Source organism: Chiloscyllium plagiosum, chromosome 22 (assembly GCF_004010195.1).
Source record: "Chiloscyllium plagiosum isolate BGI_BamShark_2017 chromosome 22, ASM401019v2, whole genome shotgun sequence".
Lineage (NCBI taxonomy): Eukaryota > Metazoa > Chordata > Chondrichthyes > Orectolobiformes > Hemiscylliidae > Chiloscyllium > Chiloscyllium plagiosum.
Window position 1 is genome coordinate 23,576,199 of NC_057731.1, and position 20,108 is coordinate 23,596,306.

At 38.1% G+C, this 20,108-nt stretch overlaps 1 protein-coding gene across 6 annotated transcripts in view; it reads left to right on the forward strand.

Moving 5' to 3' along the window:
• ebf3a (EBF transcription factor 3a) overlaps positions 1-20,108 on the forward strand; it is a 150,751-nt gene that overhangs the window by 110,041 nt on the left and 20,602 nt on the right. For 4 of the 6 annotated variants that reach the window (XM_043712598.1, XM_043712597.1, XM_043712600.1 and 1 more), the window contains 3 exons: positions 6,080-6,224; positions 13,065-13,195; positions 13,684-13,810. In XM_043712598.1, coding sequence (XP_043568533.1) covers positions 6,080-6,224; positions 13,065-13,195; positions 13,684-13,810 — 403 coding nt within the window. The remainder of the gene's footprint in view (positions 1-6,079; positions 6,225-13,064; positions 13,196-13,683; positions 13,811-20,108) is intronic. The other 2 variants (XM_043712601.1, XM_043712599.1) reach the window with 1 other exon arrangement.

Consider the following 20,108-nt stretch of genomic DNA (forward strand, 5'->3'; position numbering starts at 1 on the left):
CCCACCTTCAAAGCAACTACCCCACTTGAAACTCAGTCACATCAGGAAGACAGCTTTAGGGATGATATCTTCAAAGCACCCCTGAAGAGGTCAAATCTACCCACTGTCTCTTCGGAGACCATAGCTTGTGACTGACAAAGGTGGAGAAGGTTCATTCAAGAATGGATCACACATAGAGAATCTTCATCAGCAACATGCAAGATGGTCAATCAGTCCTGATATCACTATCTGCAGGTCAGTGTTACATTTTTCTTATTATCATTCATCTGAAGCCCCTTCAGAAATCTTTTTATATTAAAGCACTATATAAATGCAACTCACTATTGTTGTTGGATTTTAAAAGGGCAGTTTACAGGACAACGCTGGTAGGCATGCACACAAAACGTTCATGCTTGTGCCAAATAAAGTTTGTAAATAGGGAGGTGTGGGATCGGGGGAGGTAAGATGCAAGAAGAGGATTACGTATGAAATTTTTTTCTCTTTCACAGGATGTGGGGTCATTGGCTATGCCAGCATTTATTGCCATCCCTAAATGCTTTCAATATGTTGCTATTGAGTCACTGCAGTCCTTGGCATGTCAGTGCACCCATCGGGCTGTCAGGGGGTATACCAGGATTTTGACCCAGTGAAAGATGGTGACGTAGTGTGCAGCTTGGAGGGCATCTTGCAATTGATGGTGCTCCCACGTAGCTTGGATCAGAGTATAACCAAGCAGTTCTTTTCCAATTCCGTTAAATGTAGTTAAGAGAAGACTTGACAACAGCAATTGCTTAAATATGAACCTTTATTGAGTAATAACAAAAAAGAAAGGAACATTTGTTAAGTGAATGAAAAATAAAGAAGAAACATAATAAACCTCACACCCTTCTGCCCGTCGGGGACTCCTCGCTCACGATGCCAGTCCAAGGTGAAATTCAACGACTTGGAATGAAACATGCTCTTTTACACAGTGTTACAAACAGCAAAGCACTGAAAAACAAGTATAGATTGGGCTGTCTTCGGCACGTACAGGAATATTCACAAGACTCATTCAAAGTCATGCAGCTGTCGAATATCACCACCAAGTCGAGCCCTTCAGCCCATCCTTTACACCATGTGTCTGTGATTCTTCTTAGTAATCAAAGTTTAGTGGAAGATGCTGTTAATAGAGTCTTGGTGAGTTGGTGCTGTGCTTTTTATAGATGGTACACAAGTGCTGCTTGCTTTAATGTTTAGGATAGTCACTGTCCTCTAGCATCTTTTGTTCATATTTGGACTGATGTTTAATAAGGTTAGGAGCAGAATAGTTCTGGTGGAACCCAAACTGCGCGTCACTGGGCAGGTTATTGCTGTGCTAATGTCATTAGGCAGTACTATAGACTACTGCCTTCCATCAGTTTGCTGATGATGGAGAATAGATTGTAAGAGCAAATTACTGCAGATGCTGGAATCTGTACTGAAAACAGAAATTGCTGGAGATCACAGTGGGTCAAACAGCATCCGTGGAGATAACATTTCGAGTCTAGATGACTCTTCGTCAAATTGACAAGGTTGGATTTGTCGAGCATTTTGTTGACCGGATGTATCTGAGCAATTTTACACATTGCCAGGCAGATGCCAGTTATGTAGCTGAACTGGAACATTATTGGCTAGGGACATGACTGTTACTGGAGCACATGTCTTTAGTACTATTGCTGGGAAGTTGTCAGAGCTGCAGCTTTATCCAGTGCCCTCACATCAAGTGAATTGAATCGGCTGAAGAATGGCATCAGTGCTGCAAAGGCTTCAGGAGGAGACCAATGTTGTATACAGACACCTCTCTATCTTCTACATCACTTACACTTAGATCACCAGTGCCCAACTTATCAAACAGTGCAGCGTAGTGTATCCAGCCAAAATTTTAATGTTGTGGGCTCCAATGCAGCAATGATTACCAATGGTGCTCTGAACAAGTGCTGACAGCTGCACAACTTTAAATTTGGTAATTTTTTAAAATAGCGGATGTGATCAAACTATCAAAGCCTGAATCCTGTCCTAAAATATTGACCAGGAGGGAAGGTAATTTTTAATGTAAATTCCCCATGGAAAAAACGCTTTTTCCCTGCCATTCTTGCAGGTCTCTCACCCCTCCCCTAGCACCCCCTCCCTACCGTTGCTTCCATAGGCACCATGTCCTCTCCCATCCCTCTTCAACGCATCAAAATGAAAAAATAGTTGGGAAGCACTGCTCTTGTGTGTCATCCAAAACTGTGGAAGCCTGCTTTTGTCCACGACATGTCCTTGCTCACTCTTTCAAAGGCCAGTTTTCCTTCAACCACACCTATCAACACTTGCTGTAGCTATGAGGCACTCCCTTTACGAGGTACAGGCTACCTTACATGGTGCAGACCAGCTTTCACTGATACAGGCTTCCTCTTAAGTGATGGTAGTCACTTGCAATATTGGCTCCCTGCTGATGTGTCCAATCACTGAACAGAGAGATTTGTATTGACTATACACAGAGATCATTCAAATAAGCAGCCGGCATGAAGTTGGCATACAGCCTGCATAGTAATCAGTGGGTGCGGGTTAATCCCACATCTTGCATTACGATCTCCACACCAGATTTTCAAAGCTCTTCAACATATTCCCATGTTGTTTGGTATAAAAGGAACAATTTATAAATTTTGAAGCCATTAATTTGTTTTTGTTCTGCCTTCTTTAGACTGCCCTATGCCAGGCACTCTTTCCTGATTGAAAGGTTGGACAAATGACCTGCTTGCAGGGTTCAGGCAATGACTGTATGTAATCAGCTCTAAGAAGGTACAGGAGAGTGGCCCGGTTTAACATACCTGCCAATTTTCCTTACCTCCACATAGCATCTTGCAAACAGCCCTGCAGAAGCCAGATATTCTGAGTGGAGCACCACACACACATAGCTGCATCCTTTGTTCACTCATGGACCTGCTCTCTCATTGGGGCTCGCCTGATGCAAAATACTTCAAACCAATTTCTTAGCTATAAAATAATAATAATAATTAACGTGAATCCATCAAACCAAATGCATTAATAATAATGGCCTTCAATTCTAAATATAGTCTAATTACTTTGTGAAAAGTGTTCATTTAAAATAAAACTCAATTCTTTAAATTATTGGCATTTGATTAAATAAATTCTTAATTTCTATGTCAAATACCATTAACATCGATCTCTGTTTACTGCACGAACATATCTTTGATTGTTCTTTATATTAGACTTGTAACAGTGACTTCTTTGACAAGTAAAAGACATAAAGACTTGAGAAAAATATGTTGCTCAATGAATAGCATTAGACCAAGAAAACCTTAAAACTTAAAAAAAAGTACTTTATTTAATTTTGATTTTATGCTGAAGTCTTCAGTCTTGGACAGAACTGTCTTTATTTAAACTTAAATGACCTCACTTTAAAGAGTTTCACTTTGTAAACAAAATAGTTTATAGATTGTGTTACAGTCAGTTGGGATTTCAATGGGGAGTACTACTAGAACGGTATTTTTTCTATATGTTTAAACTTATTTTTTCAATTAACAGGTTGGCAGACATCTGTATACTTTTTTTTCCTTGTGCTATTTTGTAGGGAACAGATGGTACCTAACACAAAGTTCTACATTTCTTTTAAGGAATAGGCTATTGTTCATTAAAAAATGATGTTCTTTTAAATTTCTGTTTTAATTTGCCTTGTCCATAGACTACAAAGCAGCATCATTAACAAGTCTACATGAAAATTGAAATTGTTATCAGAGTAGAAAGTTTTAACTGCATTATGAATAGATTATTCATTATGATGGATTATAATATATGCTTGGAATCAGTGGTAGTAAGCAATGAACTATGCTATCTGATTTTTTTTGAGAAAGATATCTGTGCCTAACTACACAAGGAAATACATTGTAATCATTTTGAAGAATAACCAAATAATTTTAGCCAACATGTCAGAGCAGAACAATATTGTAAAAATTCTCACTGAAAAAGGCAGTAGTGTGACCATTTTTCATGCATCTCAGATACATAGCATTGGTGATATTGATCCATTGATGTGGAGCAGAAGGTCAAACCTAGAATGAGTGGAAATGTCCTCTTTGTCTCACTGACGACTAAAAGAAGCATCAGTCACCAGTGATCTTGTGGTCGACAGTGGAGACACTAGTTACGAGAAGGACTTTCTTGGGTCTCTTCAGTTAATCTGCCTGCTTCTCAGAAGGTTTAACTGGACTTAACTGGGTGTCAGAGCCTAGGCAATCATTTTACTGATTTCATTACCTCAGCACCTTTCTTGAGGTGCACTGCAAGAGCTGGCAGGAACATCATATTCTTTGTTTAATGCTGAACTGCACACTTTTTCTCAGTAAATGACCTACATAACATGACAAATCAAAGATGGTTGCAATTTGACACTTTGGTCTGGCTCTCCTATTCTGGAAATAATCACTTTATCATCCTATAAAATATGAATTGTTACTAAGGTGTCAAACATTTTACTTTTACTGAACATTATTTTGTTAAATGAATGTACAGTAAAACATGAATATATTTATTTAGTTTTTTAATAGTTATGCATATGGACATTTGGCATAATGAATGTAATTTTATGGTGTTATTACTATATATTATTTGAATATCTAATAATGCTTGAAATATTTAGGAAAAACAATGAAGGCAACTCAATGTTTTAGTAGGAATCAAAAGAGAGAATGTTTTATATCCGAATCAAGTCCATATAACACAAAGATTTTTCTTAAGCCTTCCAAGAATCATAAATATAGAAAAAAAATGTTTGTGCAAATTGATTTACATAACTTCTTTCAGCAGCAACTCCATCCAATAATGTCAGCATTATTTATGCTTCAAAGTCAGAACATTCCAGAACTTGCATCACGCCAACACCAGGTTGGAACATCTGATCTTGCCACAATGTCCATGCTTTGTTAGTTGAGAGTAGTGATTCCAAATTTTGTAGCTCATCACATTTAGGTGGTTAGAACTGAATGTCCTTACTTAGAGAATACGTGGCAATTCCACTTTTGGGAAAGGTAGTTTAAACCGATATGTTTTCAGAAAGGCACTTGATTTAAATAACTTTTTTGCTTGAAACTTTTCAGATATCAGTTTCGGTAAGGGGTTATATTTAAGGGACGTTCTAAGTAATTTCAGTAAATAGTTACTTGAAATGTTACTATGAACTTCAAAGCAAGTGATAGAATGTCCAAAGTAATTCTCATGGAAGCACACTTGAACATTTCAAACAGGGTTGTGCATTTTGTATGCGTTCTGTACTACTTACTACTGAGAGGCAGCTGGAGGAGAAGTCTCTATCCATCATCAACTCATGGCCAGTCCCTGAAAGTGGACACAGAATGAAACTCTTTCACTCAAAAAAGGAAATTCCATTGACATACCAGGGTCAATCACCATCAAAATGAACTTGAGAGGGGCTTACTTTACACTGATTGCAAACACTTTCACTATTCATATTCAGTCCTTTCTTTTCAGATGCAAAAAAGTTCATTATTAGTGATTAAATGCAAGTGGAAAATTGACCTGGGATAATTTACCAAGAGAAAGCAGGAAAGTCTGCTGATTTATTAAAGAGTTTGTGGTAATTTCAGAATCCTTACCTCCTTTCATGAGAACCCATTCTCAAGTGAGGTAATTCTAATTAGATAAACTAGTTAATCAATATATCAATAGATCAATGAAAACAGCAACCATTTAAATGAGTAGCTTGAGGGGTATTTTAGGGCCTGATAATGGTGAGTAGAATATTCACATGAATTGCATTCATTTGTTAACATAATAGGCAGATTAAATTGTAATTAGTGTGGCGGGTTTTTAAGAGACAATTATAAGAGAAAGCTTTTACGGAGGCTGCATGAATGACAGGTATTTATAGCGACTACATAAACTGTTCTTGAAAGGAGCATCTTATTCTGGCACCACTCCACACTCTCAGCAAAGACAGTTTAATTTAACTGTAAAATAAGGCCCTTGTATTTCTTTTCAGCTCATTAAGGTGTCAGCACTTTGTCGACTTTTCGCACAATACTGTAACTATCCCCTAACCAACGTGTTCTTTTATTCCCAGGTTGTTATATCGACAACAGTTAATGTCGATGGCCATGTACTGGCTGTCTCAGACAACATGTTTGTACACAACAACTCTAAGCATGGAAGGCGGGCTCGCCGCCTTGACCCTTCAGAAGGTACGGCCCCTTCTTATCTGGAAAATGGTAGGCATACACATTTTACATTGTGCCTTATGATTTGTAGAAGCTTTTTTTTCCCCATTACATCTTACATTTATATTCTTTCAGTAAAACAATCTTCAAGTTACGTTTCCATCCAAATACATTTTACACATCATTGATCAAAATGTATTTCCAACCAAGTTAGTCAACACCACCATTTTAATTTATCTCTAGCCTGTTTTCCTCCCTGCCTCCCTGCCTCCCGACTTTCATTTCCAGCAACGTATACTTTCCAGCGAAACCCTCAATAATTCTTTGGAATCTAGGATCATTTTACTTTATTTTGCCAGCAGCTTTTGCCATTACTTTTATTTCTTTTTGGCAATCGTCTCACCATGGTCAGCAGCATAGAACTCCACTGGCAGGTTGGATTTGTAAGTTACAGTGATGGTAAAAAAAACATGATCAAATCTGTAAAGAATTTACTGTGAGGTCAGTTTCCTGTTGCTGGGTCCTGCTGTTGCAGATGAAAACTGTGGGGTTTGCATACGAGAGAGAGAGAGAGAGAGAGAAAAAAAAAGCACAGAAAATATTTTTCTTCCAACCAATTACACATGACTGACTGACTGCCTGTTTTGCCTGCAAAGGAACAGTAGAGTACGGAGAGAACTTGGCGGGGGTGGAGGGGAGTGACTTTGAATCAGACAATTGCCAAAAACTGAAGTATAATGGACTAAAACTGAATCTCTGCCTGCTCTAGTTGCGTTTGATGGGAACAGCAAAGTAACAGGAAGTTATGACAGCTTTGGAGGGAAAAAAACGACTTATTTGCCAATTTGATAAGAGTTGCAGTTTTTTGAGGCAGAGGAAACTATGTTGAAAATAAGAAAGCATGCATCTTAAATTTTTCAAGTGTAACAAAAGACATTAGGACAACCCCAAATGCTGCATTTATTCAAGACTCACTGAAGATATTTGATTTCAATAAATAATTTGAGCTGCTGAAATGGCCACAATGAAATATTGGAGATAATAATGTACAATATTTCATTTGTTAACAACCAAAGACTAATATGTGCCAAATGCTGGCAAATGGGACTAGATTTATTTAGGATATCTGGTTGGCATGGACAAGTTGGACCGAAGGGTCTGTTTCCATGCTGTATAAGAGTCTATGTAAAATCATGGATCCCCTGAATGAGATGAGTTGGTAAATGTCCAAGCTTGCTTTGGATCACACAGATTCAAAAGATCTCAGGTTGTGTTGGTCTATATTGAATTTGCTGTCCTCAGCCAAGGCAGGCAAAGAGGATCCCCTCAGTGGGTTTAACTGTTCCCAAACTAGGAAAAGGTAAACATGTATTGTTTTGCCATGTTGTGTCAGGCAACATGTTTGTGCAGAACAGTTCTGAACATGGAAGGCAGACGCGTTGCCTCAACCCTTCAGCAGGTACAGGCTGCTGTTGCTTCTTTTCTGATAACCTCTATTGGAAAGTACATATACGCTGTGTTGGCCCAATGGTCACATGATCTTGCTAACATTCACTGTCTTAGCTCACAAAGTGGTCACCTATGTGAGATATCTGAGGGCTGCTGACAACCAAGGGAACCCCACCTTAACGGGGAGAAAGTGAGTCTGCAGATGCTGGAGATACAAAGTTGAAACTTTATTGCTGGAACAGCACAGCAGGTCAGGCAGCATCCAGGGAACAGGAGATTCGACGTTTCGGGCACAGGCCGAAGAAGGGCCTGTGCCCGAAACGTCGAATCTCCTGTTCCCTGGATGCTGCCTGACCTGCTGTGCTGTTCCAGCAATAAAGTTTCAACCCCACCTTAACCTTGAGTCACTGCCTCTGAGGGTCAGGGTCAAGAGGTTGAGGTCATGATTGTCTTTTTAAAGTTGCAAACGTAATTATATTTTAAAACAAAGGAAGGAATCTTCATTCTAGTCTGTTGTCGCAATAGTTTACTCAAGTGAATTTTCTGCATCCATCAAAAATATTATTTTCAGTACTCTATTTTAAACAATTGGTTTTAAAAAAGTCTTCCTGGCTTGTGACATGTTGTTTATCTGCTTTGTATCCATTGAAATAGGTGTGTGTTTTGCCTAGCAACCAAACACTAATGAGGCTCTCAATTAAAAAGGCTGAGTCTTATATCCAGGCCTATTCTTCCCTCGGGATGCAACCAGTCATATTATGGGTTAAAGCAACCATGCTTGCTGTTCTGATACTAAGGCTTCTAATGAAACCATCAACAGTACCAGTAGTAGCAAAGTGAAAACTCAAACTTTTGTAAAAAGTAAGAAAGCAGACAGCTGAGTGCCATAAAAATAAAATCAAAGTACCACCTTAATCTAAGATCATGGCCTGGTGTGAACTTTAAAATCTTTTTAATCAACTGACTTGATTTTTACGGTTAAGCATCTTTTTATATAATTCTAATGCTTGAAAATGAGGGGCTTCTTACAATTATAATGTAACTTGATCCTTTAAAGTTGCAAACCAATAATGCATGAACTGAAAGAATGACTAAAATTCACCCTTAAACTGCTTGTTGGGTGGGATGTAAAAAAATGCACATCAATGGCCCAATTTAAAGCAGGATATTCAGTTATAAAATGTAATTCCACCCTACACGGGCTGAACAGTTTCTGCTTGAAGAAGACAGTATGCTTTGAATTAGCAACACAGTTTTTATCAGAAAGTCCTCTGTGAAAGCTGCCGATATGTGTCTGAATGCAGCTTCTCTTTGCTAACACCTCATTATCCAATCATCTAATATTCACCAGCAGTATATACACACTCGTAGACCGTTTCCAAGAGAACTAATTCCCCCTGCTGCTGCTGTTGCTGCTGCTGCGGTGGAAGACTGCCATTGAATCCTTCAGAGCTTACAAAATACAGATTATTTACAGTTGCTGAATACAGCTGATGGGGAGTGGGGGGTGGAAGCAAAACAATGGATGCACCTTCAAGCATTGTAGAGAATCAAATTTTAATCTTTTTTGTCACTGATTTCGTAAATTACTCTACTACTGTCAGTGTTCAGTATTTCAAACCTCCCCCCACTCCCACCCCCCCCCCCGACAACACTTGCACCCTACCCCCCGATATGAGGCCTGCAGCACTGTAGTGATTTGCATGCCAAGTGCCTGTAATGCTGTTAGGTTTATGCAATAAAGACAACTCAATGCAGGCTGCAGGGTTTTAGTGAGTTAAAGGGAACAGATGGCCCTAGGAGAGGTAAAAGGTATAATCCTATCAGCTGGAGTATCAACCAGCCATCTGGACATCCCAAGCACAATTACAAGACATTTTAGTACGTAGAACAAAGAAGTCTTCGCGAGGCAAGATTAGGCTTGTTTGAATGCTTTATTATCATAAATCCAAAGAAAGGTGACAAATGCTGTTATAATGTGCTGGAGAAATAACTTATGGTGGAAAAAGTTGGGGCAAGGGAGTTGGAAGGATTTGCTGGCAAATGCATAGGAAATCAGAAAGTATTAAGCAGGGAGAGTCATTTACTTTGAAAAGTTCCACTTGAAGAAATTTTTTAAAACCTTTTGTTTATTGTTGCTATTTTGACATTACCAAAACTTGCTGTTCCAATTTTGTGATTGTTTGATTGCTGTAGCAACCACAGAAGTAAATACTGATTTAACTGGCCATTTAGTGATCATTACAAAACGATTGTCATTATATATTAAAACACAATACGGAATTCAGATAACAATGCCCAATGCCAAATTATTCATTTTAAAACTGAAATGCCTGATTTTTAAACATCTCTGAACAAGTACAAATAATATTGTTCCTGCATTTTCTTTTGCATATTCGCATGGAACAGCTATTTTCAGCACCATTATGCTGATCTGGAACTTGGCACAAGTGTGTGCCACATTATTATGTAAATGAAGCAGCAACGACAGGAATGGTACAAGAACATTCCATTTGTGGCATTATGATGATCACCAGGGATTTTGAAAGTAATATGAAAGTTATGTAAATTGAAACCTGTAAAAAAATTGTATTGTCCCAACATCTTGTAAATTTGTGTGATGTGTTAAGGTAATTTTTGCTGTGCAGCAAGCTTTGTTTAAAATTGCCCTGAATGTTGGCGTATTCAGAATCTTCTCCATGACTTCCCAAACAGTGAGTTCACAAACTAGGCTTGGTTGTCTCTTGGACCTTTCAAAATGACACACTTTCCCTAAGGGAGGGAGACAGGGTGAGTCAACTTGTGCTTTTCCAATTCACTTTCAAGCAACAATAGTAGCAAATTGAGAATAGATTGGATACCTGCCCTTAAAGTGGCCGATAAGTGCAAGATGCATGGCAACGTGGAAGCAGAGAACTGAGTCAAATCGGTGGGATAACATACATTGAGAGATGCTTAACAAAATAATACCATCAGCATAAATATAACATACAGGATGCATGCACAAAACTGAGTATTTTATGAAAACCAGTGTCTTTTTCAGTTATAATGTGCAGCTTTTAGCTTTGCCCCGAAGAGCAGATATACACAGTCTTCACAGCATAGTAAGACCTATTTCATTGAAATAAAGTTGAAGTTTAGTAAGTGTAGAAAATTCAAAAGTAGGAGACTAATGTGCAAGTATAACAACTACATGCATAAACATCGCAGTCATTATAAAAAAAACTAATTTGCTCTAAACCAAAGATATGCACCAGGTCATGTCTGGTTTTGGTTGGATTGAGAAGCAGCTTCTAACCTAAACTACACTGTGAAATTTGATGTATAGTTTGAATGAGTGCCTCAACTTTTTCCAACTAACAGAAGGAAGTAAAAGCACAGATTTGCTGTTCTTCTGATTCTGTCTTCATCTGCTCTTTCCAATTTCTATCATCTGCTTGAGTGCATTGTGCATGTATATCATTAGATCTCTAACACTGTCTGTGTAATTCATTTTGCCATGGTTCCCATTGAACACATGTTCCTTCTCTGTATGTGCATTGAAATGTATGCAAATACAGGCAGAAGGAAGATGGCTCAAGGCACAGGCGGAGTCAGACCCATGTTCTCTGCTGAGAAGCATTGAAAATTCCTCGGTGATGTGCGAGCTTGTCAGGCCACAGCTGCCAGACAGCAGCCTCTTGTGCATGCAGCAAATCATATATTCTTTTCTTCTCTCACCTCCAAAGTAAATTTGTTTACTGTAATTTTTTGTGTGAATTATTTGCCATAATTGGCTGTGCTGATGAAGGTCACTCCCTTTGAGGAGACTTGTCAGTCTTTGGAGAGCTGATCCTTTTCAAACGATCTCTGTGCAATTAAGAAAAGCAAATGTCACTTGGAAGCCTCAGAAATGAAAATTTGTATGAACTTATTAGCATGAAGTCAACAGCAATAGTTAAGGGCAGGCTCTCAGTGTGTGCTCAGATCCTCTGTTGCAGAGGGAGATGCACGTGGAATCAGCAAATATAACCTCCACTAGTCCAACATAAAAGCAAATAAAGAAAGGTGGCGTTTCTTAAGTATACTACACAACAATAGCTGCTGGTGATTAACAATGGCTGGCTAGGAGTTACTGCTTAAACTGATTAGAGGCAACAAAAACAGACAAAACAAAATTTGATATAAAATGCAAATTGTTGAAATGAATATCTACATAGCATCATAATTTTTCATTAATTATATTTAAAACTCAGGAATAAATAAAATGACCTTTAAACCAATCAGAAATAAGCTTTGAAAACATAACATAGCTTGTGATGTAACAATGATACAGTTAAACATGTAGACAACGATTAAAATTTTATATTAAAATTTAGTAATCAGAAACAATAGATGCACAAAATCCACAATGTATTTTCTTAATTTTTTTTGGACTTAATCATCTGAGAAAGCTGTTTCTTTAGCGACGTGTTTGAATGGAATTCAGGTTAATTTGGGGACAATTGGTATGTGGCACTTACAAAACAATCCCTACAGGTAAAAATTGCAGCAGTCGGATTTGCTTGTCATAGGGAAAGTGTATGTCCCTGTATTTGCTCCTTTGCATGAAAGTCAGCATACAAAAGACCATCAAAGCCATTGAAAAAGGTCTGTCAACACCATGTAAAGAAGGCCTGATCAAAGTAAAGAACAAAGCGATTCACTCAGAGGCTGTGCAGCCTTCAGCCTGAGCATTGCTGCAGTTCAGTGGCTGCTGCGAGCCGGGATTGACTGGTGCTAGCTGCTGCCTCCTGTGCTAAGTCTGCACCACTTGTAATAACTCATGCAAATGTGAGGACTCTAGAGACAAAGAGAGGTCAAGTAAATGGCTCATGGATTCATGTCGACAAACAATATTAGATGTAAAATGTGTACCTTTGACAGAAGTATTAATATAGCGCTTTTGATTTTTTGTGATGAAAAGTGAAAAGTAGTAATTACAGAATGACAGGGGAAAATGAAGTTTTGAACCAAAGGCAAAGTTCGCGGATGAAAAACCCAACCCAATTAGCTGCTTATGAGGAATCGAAATTCAGAGCATTTGCTCTTCCATCTCCCTCAACAACCTTTTGATTGACTCTGCTTAGATCTGTAAAGCAAAGCAGATAAATTGACATGCCACATGCATGCAATGCTTAATCATTTGTAATAGCCATATTTGCCCTGACATATAATTTGCTACATCAAGCTATTTTTCTTGTGTGCTTACAAACTGCTGCTTGGCCTTTACAGTGTAAAACAGTTAATGGTTTGCTTTTACTACACGAACATGCTGAGATATGATTGTGCTTTTTTAGCTAAACTGCAGAGAGCAATCATTCACTTTGTGACTTTGCTTTGCATGATTTGTCATTGCGGATGGGATCTTGCTGCCAGGACGATAGATTTCAAGCTCTCTTATTTTATCCTTTCCATGTACAGCTACTCCATGCATAAAAGCTATCAGCCCTAGTGAAGGTTGGACCACTGGTGGAGCCACCGTCATTATAATAGGAGACAACTTTTTTGACGGTTTGCAAGTTGTATTCGGCACTATGTTGGTTTGGAGTGAGGTAAGCTCTCCCAAGTTAAACGTAAAATATGCAGTATGTTGCGAATTATCCAAGCAAAGCTTTTATCTTATTAGACATTCTCAATGAGTCTTAAAGATGTATTTACATTGGACAATTTATTGGACAAATTGTATTAAATTCAGCTGATGTCAACTTATGCCATCTAGTGGATAATCTTTTGTACACGGCCATTCAATACAATTGAATAATTAGCTCTAGAAAATTACCACAAGAGAACTTAGTGAGACATATGGAGGCAATTTTCATGTGAATGATGCCTCGTGGCTTTTCCTGCAAGCTAAAACCAAGGATCATTTACAAGCGATATTGTCAAACTACAGATCTCTGAACTGCATGTGAGAGAGGAGAGCAAATTTTCAGATGTGTGCCTAATTTGGATTAATTTTCATAATTATGCTCAACTGGCAAGCATCATTTCTATCTCTGTCATCTTAGCCTTAAGTCTGTTTACTGTATGATTCTTCCAGCTGATAACTCCCCACGCCATCAGAGTTCAAACCCCACCTCGGCACATTCCTGGAGTGGTAGAAGTCACCCTGTCTTACAAGTCAAAACAGTTCTGCAAAGGTGCACCCGGACGATTTGTCTACACTGGTAAGTTGGAGAAGGGGTGGGGGTGGGGGGAAAGGCTTGAACATCCTTAAAATATTTAAAGATCAGCAACAATGTGAAATTCAAAATGTTGAGAGAAGGAAATAGGAACTTATATGCCAGCAGGGAGTAAGGGGAGGCAAGGTCGTAGCCTGTCTGACCTGGAAGCTTTGGTCTGATTTGGAGTGCTCCTAAATTGATGGGGACAATGAGATAATCATTGAAAATTGCTTTCACCATTGAAAGCTGAGCTAAGACCCACTGTATTTCACAATATGAAAATGATGTGAACCCAAAGAGAGGAGGGACTGATTCTCCAGGGCAGCTGTTTTCTATCAGAGTCCCACCAAGCTTGCAGTCTGACTAGCCACTCCAGCATTTAACCTTCTCAGCATGAGGAGGGACGCAGGGCAATGAGGCTGCAGGATAATGAAGCAAGAGTATAGTGTAGGGCGTACGGCTTGTGGAAAGTATAACTTAAAGACATTAACAGCTTATCTACAGCCCTATTAAAGTGCCAAATCTCAGGGAATAGCTTGTGGAGGACACCATTAGTCACACATACTAAGAGGATTGTGCTGATTCTCATCAGGGACAGAACAAACATATCCCAGTATATCTATGCAGTTTTTTTTCTCTGCCCCTTGCAGTCATTATAAAGATACAATTACCATGGGAGACAGTAGCAGTTCAGTTGATTAGCACGGTGAATTAAAAGAATGAGTCACAAATGACATGTCCGGTTCTTCTGCACAAGTCCTTCTTATTCCCTGTACGCCTCACCCCTCTTGTAAGAAGGTCAAAAATGAGAGAGAACTAACAATTTCAAGCAATGAGCACTTAGAGCTAGAATTAACAATCACACTTTGTGTAATTGCCATTTAATAGTAAATTAGCATATAGACTGTAAAATATAATATAAATTGCCTTATGTTTAAAATTAAATTAACTATATTTTTACCATATTCAACAGTAAATTGGTCAAACTAATAATAAGAGGTGAATTTTTAATTCAGATATCTGATTAGTGGCTGATTATTTATTCACAAATAATTACTTAACTATTGGACACCTCTTCTCATCCAGATTGTGCCATGCTGTTTTTGATTGATTCCAGCTTTTTTTTGTCAACATGAACATTGCAATCTCCTGGGATTAAATCAGAAGCTCTGAAGTAATCTGATACCATAGTGCATGATCAAACTTTTGCACAAAGTAATATTTGCACCCCAAGTCTCATAAGACTATATTAGAAAAGGGTTGAATACGCACTGCAACTTCAAAAAAAAAGGTTGCCATGATTTTTTTCAATTAAAATAAATTTGAGCATTGGTCACAATTAATTTATTACTGCAAATTATAATTGTTTCACCAGTAATTGAAACAAGATTGCAGTTAAATCCATCTTGTAAAATTATGTTTCATGTTGAGAAGCGATCCTTTCTAGTGGTAAAGTATTCTGTTTTGAAAGGAAAGCAAGCATTTCGCTTAAATGCTGTCTTTTAACAAAAGGAACTTGAGCAAATTAATGTTTGTTTTGCTTGAAGCATACATCCACAGCATGCCATGAATAAAGTTCTGTTAGAAGTTAGCGCTGACCTCTTCTACCCACAAGTTTTGTTGACCCACCCTCATTTCAGAAACTTCTTTTGCTCAATTATAGAAATTATCGCAAATTACTAGGAGTCAATGTGTCGTTTGCAGCAGACTGAAGCCAGTAACTAAACACAGATACTGGCAGCCAATCGTAAACACGTTCTGAACGGATACAGAAAAGCTTGAATGCTGAATGCATTGAACTAGTTCCAGGTCTTGTAATGCATTTGCTGGTCTCAGATATAAATGATCATTTCAGCACAAAGGCTTACATTCAATTTCAGGTTATGAAATCATTACTCTCCAGTGATCGTTCACAATTTATGCTTTCTCTGATAGAGCATTTGTGCAAAGAATTGGATTGAATTCTATTTGAGCAGTACTTGGCATATTACCAACATCCCACTTCTGGACGCTAAATTGTCCTGTACTTCTTGCACAGTTTACCCTCCTTTTTTTTGGCAAGCTTCCATCAGCCTGAAGCTCTAAAGGTCCCATACTGAGAGTGCATTTTCTGGGCAATATATCTGAAGTGGGATTTTTTTAAGGACCTTTGTGTTTATTCAAATGTCATCCTGTTACTAGCAGTGGTGTACTATTTACACATAAAGGTACCTCTCACCAACAGACACAATGTAAAACATACATTTTGGGATATCGTGAAAACTAAAAAGCAAATCATTGAGATGAGTCAATATAGTAACTGTGGCTGAAATATACTTCATCGTGTTGTCACAATGCAATCTTTGTGCTGGACAAGGGAAACGTACAAAAAAAAATTCTCATTATAGTTTCAGCAGCAAGTACATTCCTGCAGAATTTATTTTCTTTTAACAGTGAATGCAATCAGATAATGGGTTCATTACTGAATTTACACAGTGGGTGTTTTGAAGATAAACAAAGTAGTGTTTCATAAAGAGTCACATTTTACGTCCTGATTGCTATGTACTGCTTCACTCTCAAAGGTAACATTCATGCCGCAGCATTGTTTCTTTCACCTTCCTTGTCCTGTCACATCTTTTGTCACTGTAAAACAGTTTCTTCCATGTCTGATACCTGTATTGGTTATCCATTGATCAGGCCTGTTGTGGGTACCAGCTGTCAGCAAGTCCTGCAAAAAAATCAAAGAAGGACAGATATGCTGGTCCTCCTGTCAATAAATTTCTCTCTAATAAGTCCCTTAAAGCTGATCAGGCAATTTTAAAAGGCTCTCGCAGCTGATACTTTAAAACCTGTTTATTGGATTTTTTGGAAACATATCGTGGTTGTTTTTTTTCTAAAAATATCCCTATTGACAGGTAAGATGGGAAGACAAAACACCCCCAAAAGGGTAATTGTTAATGATGACATTTGAGGACAGAAGGGTTTTTGAGGATGAACTACAGCTTTTTATTACTTTGTTGCTTTTGTTTAAGTGGAGCACATTAAAAAAGACATACTTTCTTTTATGCTATTACCCAACTAGACTATTTGTCCTAATCAGTGACATACATTTACTAGAATTGCATTAAATGAACTATCCTTCACACAGAACTCATACGTTTAGAACTGCTTCATTCATCATCTGAAAATTGAGTCCTGGTAAACTTTTCCCTTCCTCTGGTGAGATGGTAGACATGCATCAAAATGTTTAAAAATGATTGGTGAGAGGGAACTGTCACCCATTTATCAAGGAAAAGGAACATTATTTGCTAATTTCCAAACCCGGGCAGTGACAGGGTGCTTCGTCTTTAGACCCATGGTGACCAACATGGCCTTTTTGTTATTAGTACAAGTCAAGCGCTTTTTGGCTGCTGCTAACAAGACACATTTGTCTATCATCACAGGGTGCTTTATTTTTTTCCCAGGCAACTGTGACCAAACCTTGTTCTCTGTGTCACGATTGGCCATGCTCAACCACGCTGTGGTAGTGTTGGGCGGCAGAGGAACTGATAAATCACAAAGTTTTCTCGTCAAGGTGAAGGTATCGACTCTGCTGCACCAAAACTGACAAAATGTAGCAGTGAGAAGACAGCAATTCATCATCAAAAAGGACAAAAGGGTCATTCTGGCTTCACTCAATAAATGCTGATTTTTTTACATTTTGAGTTGGATGATTTGTTTTTGCCAACTTTTGCGGAGATGGAAAATTTAAGATTATCTTTTTTTTATTCTGATTATAAATACAATTCTAATAACAGAGCTTAATCATGTTTCTATTAATATATCTGGAATGAAATATGGAACAAGCTCATTATAGACTAAAAAAAATCATCTCATGGGGTGTCACAGATTGCATTTATATGATATGCCAAACCTCAGAAAAGCCGTTAAGAAGTTTTAGCAGAATATACATTATCTCTTTTTTTTAACTCAGTGCCTTTAATAAAGACTTCTACCTAAAGTAGAAGTAAACTAATTAATGTGATAAGATGCTTCGTAAGATTAGTTGACTCAATTTTGATAACAGGGAGGAAGTAAATGTCTGGAATGTTTCCTTTTCCTCAGTCGTGGGGAGGTGATTGGGAGCTGATAATATTTTTTAAAAAGATAACTTAAAATGCTGTTAGTTGGACAGAAAAAAAGAAGTGGATTTTGTACGAGGACATCAATTTGTAACAGATGAGAATTTTCATTTTCTTAAGAAATTATTATAAGCTATTATGTGGCCTTTAAGTGCCTGACTGCAAAAAAGCTATAAACTTATCCAAATGTCACAATCCTTACATCTGTCCCTTTAACCAAAGACACTTTGTACTCTCTGATCCTAGACCAACTGATACAACGATTCCTCATAGTATTCTTTAACCTCAGGGCTGGGTTTGGTAGCTGTAGTTTTAGTGTAACTATAAAAGCTAAAATCAAAGGCATTCTTCAAGGTATGTAAACAGAATTGTTTGAATGCAATCCAATAGTTGTCAGCAGGGGCATTTTTTATACAGAAGACAATGAGATGTCCCCTCTCCGTGGCTAGTGTCACATATCAGTACTATTATTTACTGTCAGGTACTCTCGAGTGGGAAGACAATCCCTCTGTGATAGGCCCAGTTAGACTGCCTATGTGAATGCCTGGGGACAATGTCAGGGTTATAGAAAAGGTAGTTCCCGTCTTCCAATTATAAGCTAACATGGCAGTTTTCCCACTGTCAGTGTGCGCACTTTGAGGAAAATTCCTTGCCATTATCTGATCGAATGTAATTATTAAGTGACCTGTGAATTCAGTGTCTGTAATTGAAACAAGTGGCTGCAATTGAGCATGTACTTTTTCCCTTTTGCAATTTATGGCAAATCAGGCAGTGCTGCAAACAACTGCTGGTTAATGTTTGAAACATCTGGGAGTCCTGATGGGTGAAGCCATTGTAAAGCTGTTTGAACGAAAGAGCTCACAAGAATCCTTTCTCCTTTTTTTGATGTTTTTTTAACAAATATCTGAACATGTGGTCCCTAGTAAGGAAAGGATATTAGTACTGCTCCAACAAGCAAGGCTGCCTGTAGATGAATGATGCATCCAACCCCACCATGGCTTTGTGCTTCCTATGCATTTCACAATGCTTGGCTCACCCTGCCAAGTTCTGTGATTGAAATTCATTGCCAAATTTATTGAGAAATTAATGAGAAAAGCTGCAAAGTATTGACTTTGAGAGGAAAACACAACTCATCTTGAATGAGGAGGAAAATGCAGCAATAATTTAGCTCCTATTGATTTTGCCCTGTCCATGTATTGATCTTCATTTTACAATATTAATTTGCACCTGCGATCAGCTGCAAAGGGAACCAATTTCATTTCTTCTCTGTGTTAATGTGCAAAGTGTTAGGTGTTTTCAGAGGTAGTCTATACAGCAGATGACTTGAGATGAGTTTTTTTCTGTTTTGAGCTCAGACAAAACATTCGCGGTTTGTTGAAAAAAAAGTTATAGCTTCAGCTGATTTCAAATTTATACCTCCTTTCAGCCCCACAGGCTGTGTTTCATCTGTATGAGGAACAATCAGTGGCCAGAAATTCCAGCCCAGTCCTCATCATCATGCCTATATCGGTTCAAAGTTCATGAAATTTCTATGAGCATTGATCTCCCCCCATTGATTTTTTTTTTGCAGGAGATCTTTGAAATTTTAATTTCTGAGCATCTGAATTTCTCAGACATGAAATGGAGTTACGGGGAGACAGTTCAGTTGATGATAAAGTGGAGAATGTAGCACCATTTCAAAGCCCAAAGAAAACTAGGCATTTGTGGACTTTGTGTAATGTTTTAAGCTCAAATGATAAAAAAAAACAGTTCTGATGGACTGGTAAGGTATTCAGCAGGGAACTAAATATCAGTTTTGTTTTAGTGGCCTGGCTTTAAACAATAACCTTTCTGAGCATTCCTCTGAACTCAAAGCTAGATGGTAAAACAGCAGGACTGAGCGTTATCCTTCAGCTGCACAATCATCTGCTCACAGCAGTCTTTATCACCTGGTCAAGTTCACCTAGTTATTCATCAGTAGGACATTTAATAACCTCAAGGTGATATAATTGCTATTGGCACTTTTCCCCTTGGATTCAGGTGGTTAATGTGTAAACTACTTGTCAGCAAATAGCTGTTTGTCACTGAAATCGCTACCACCCTCTAGAGGAATGTATCTGTATTGAGCAATTTAATTTTACTTTATTTAATTTTTACACATTACAACCTGTTTCTTTCACGAAGGTTGAGGCCTGCTGTCTGTCCTGCACTACGAGTGAGTG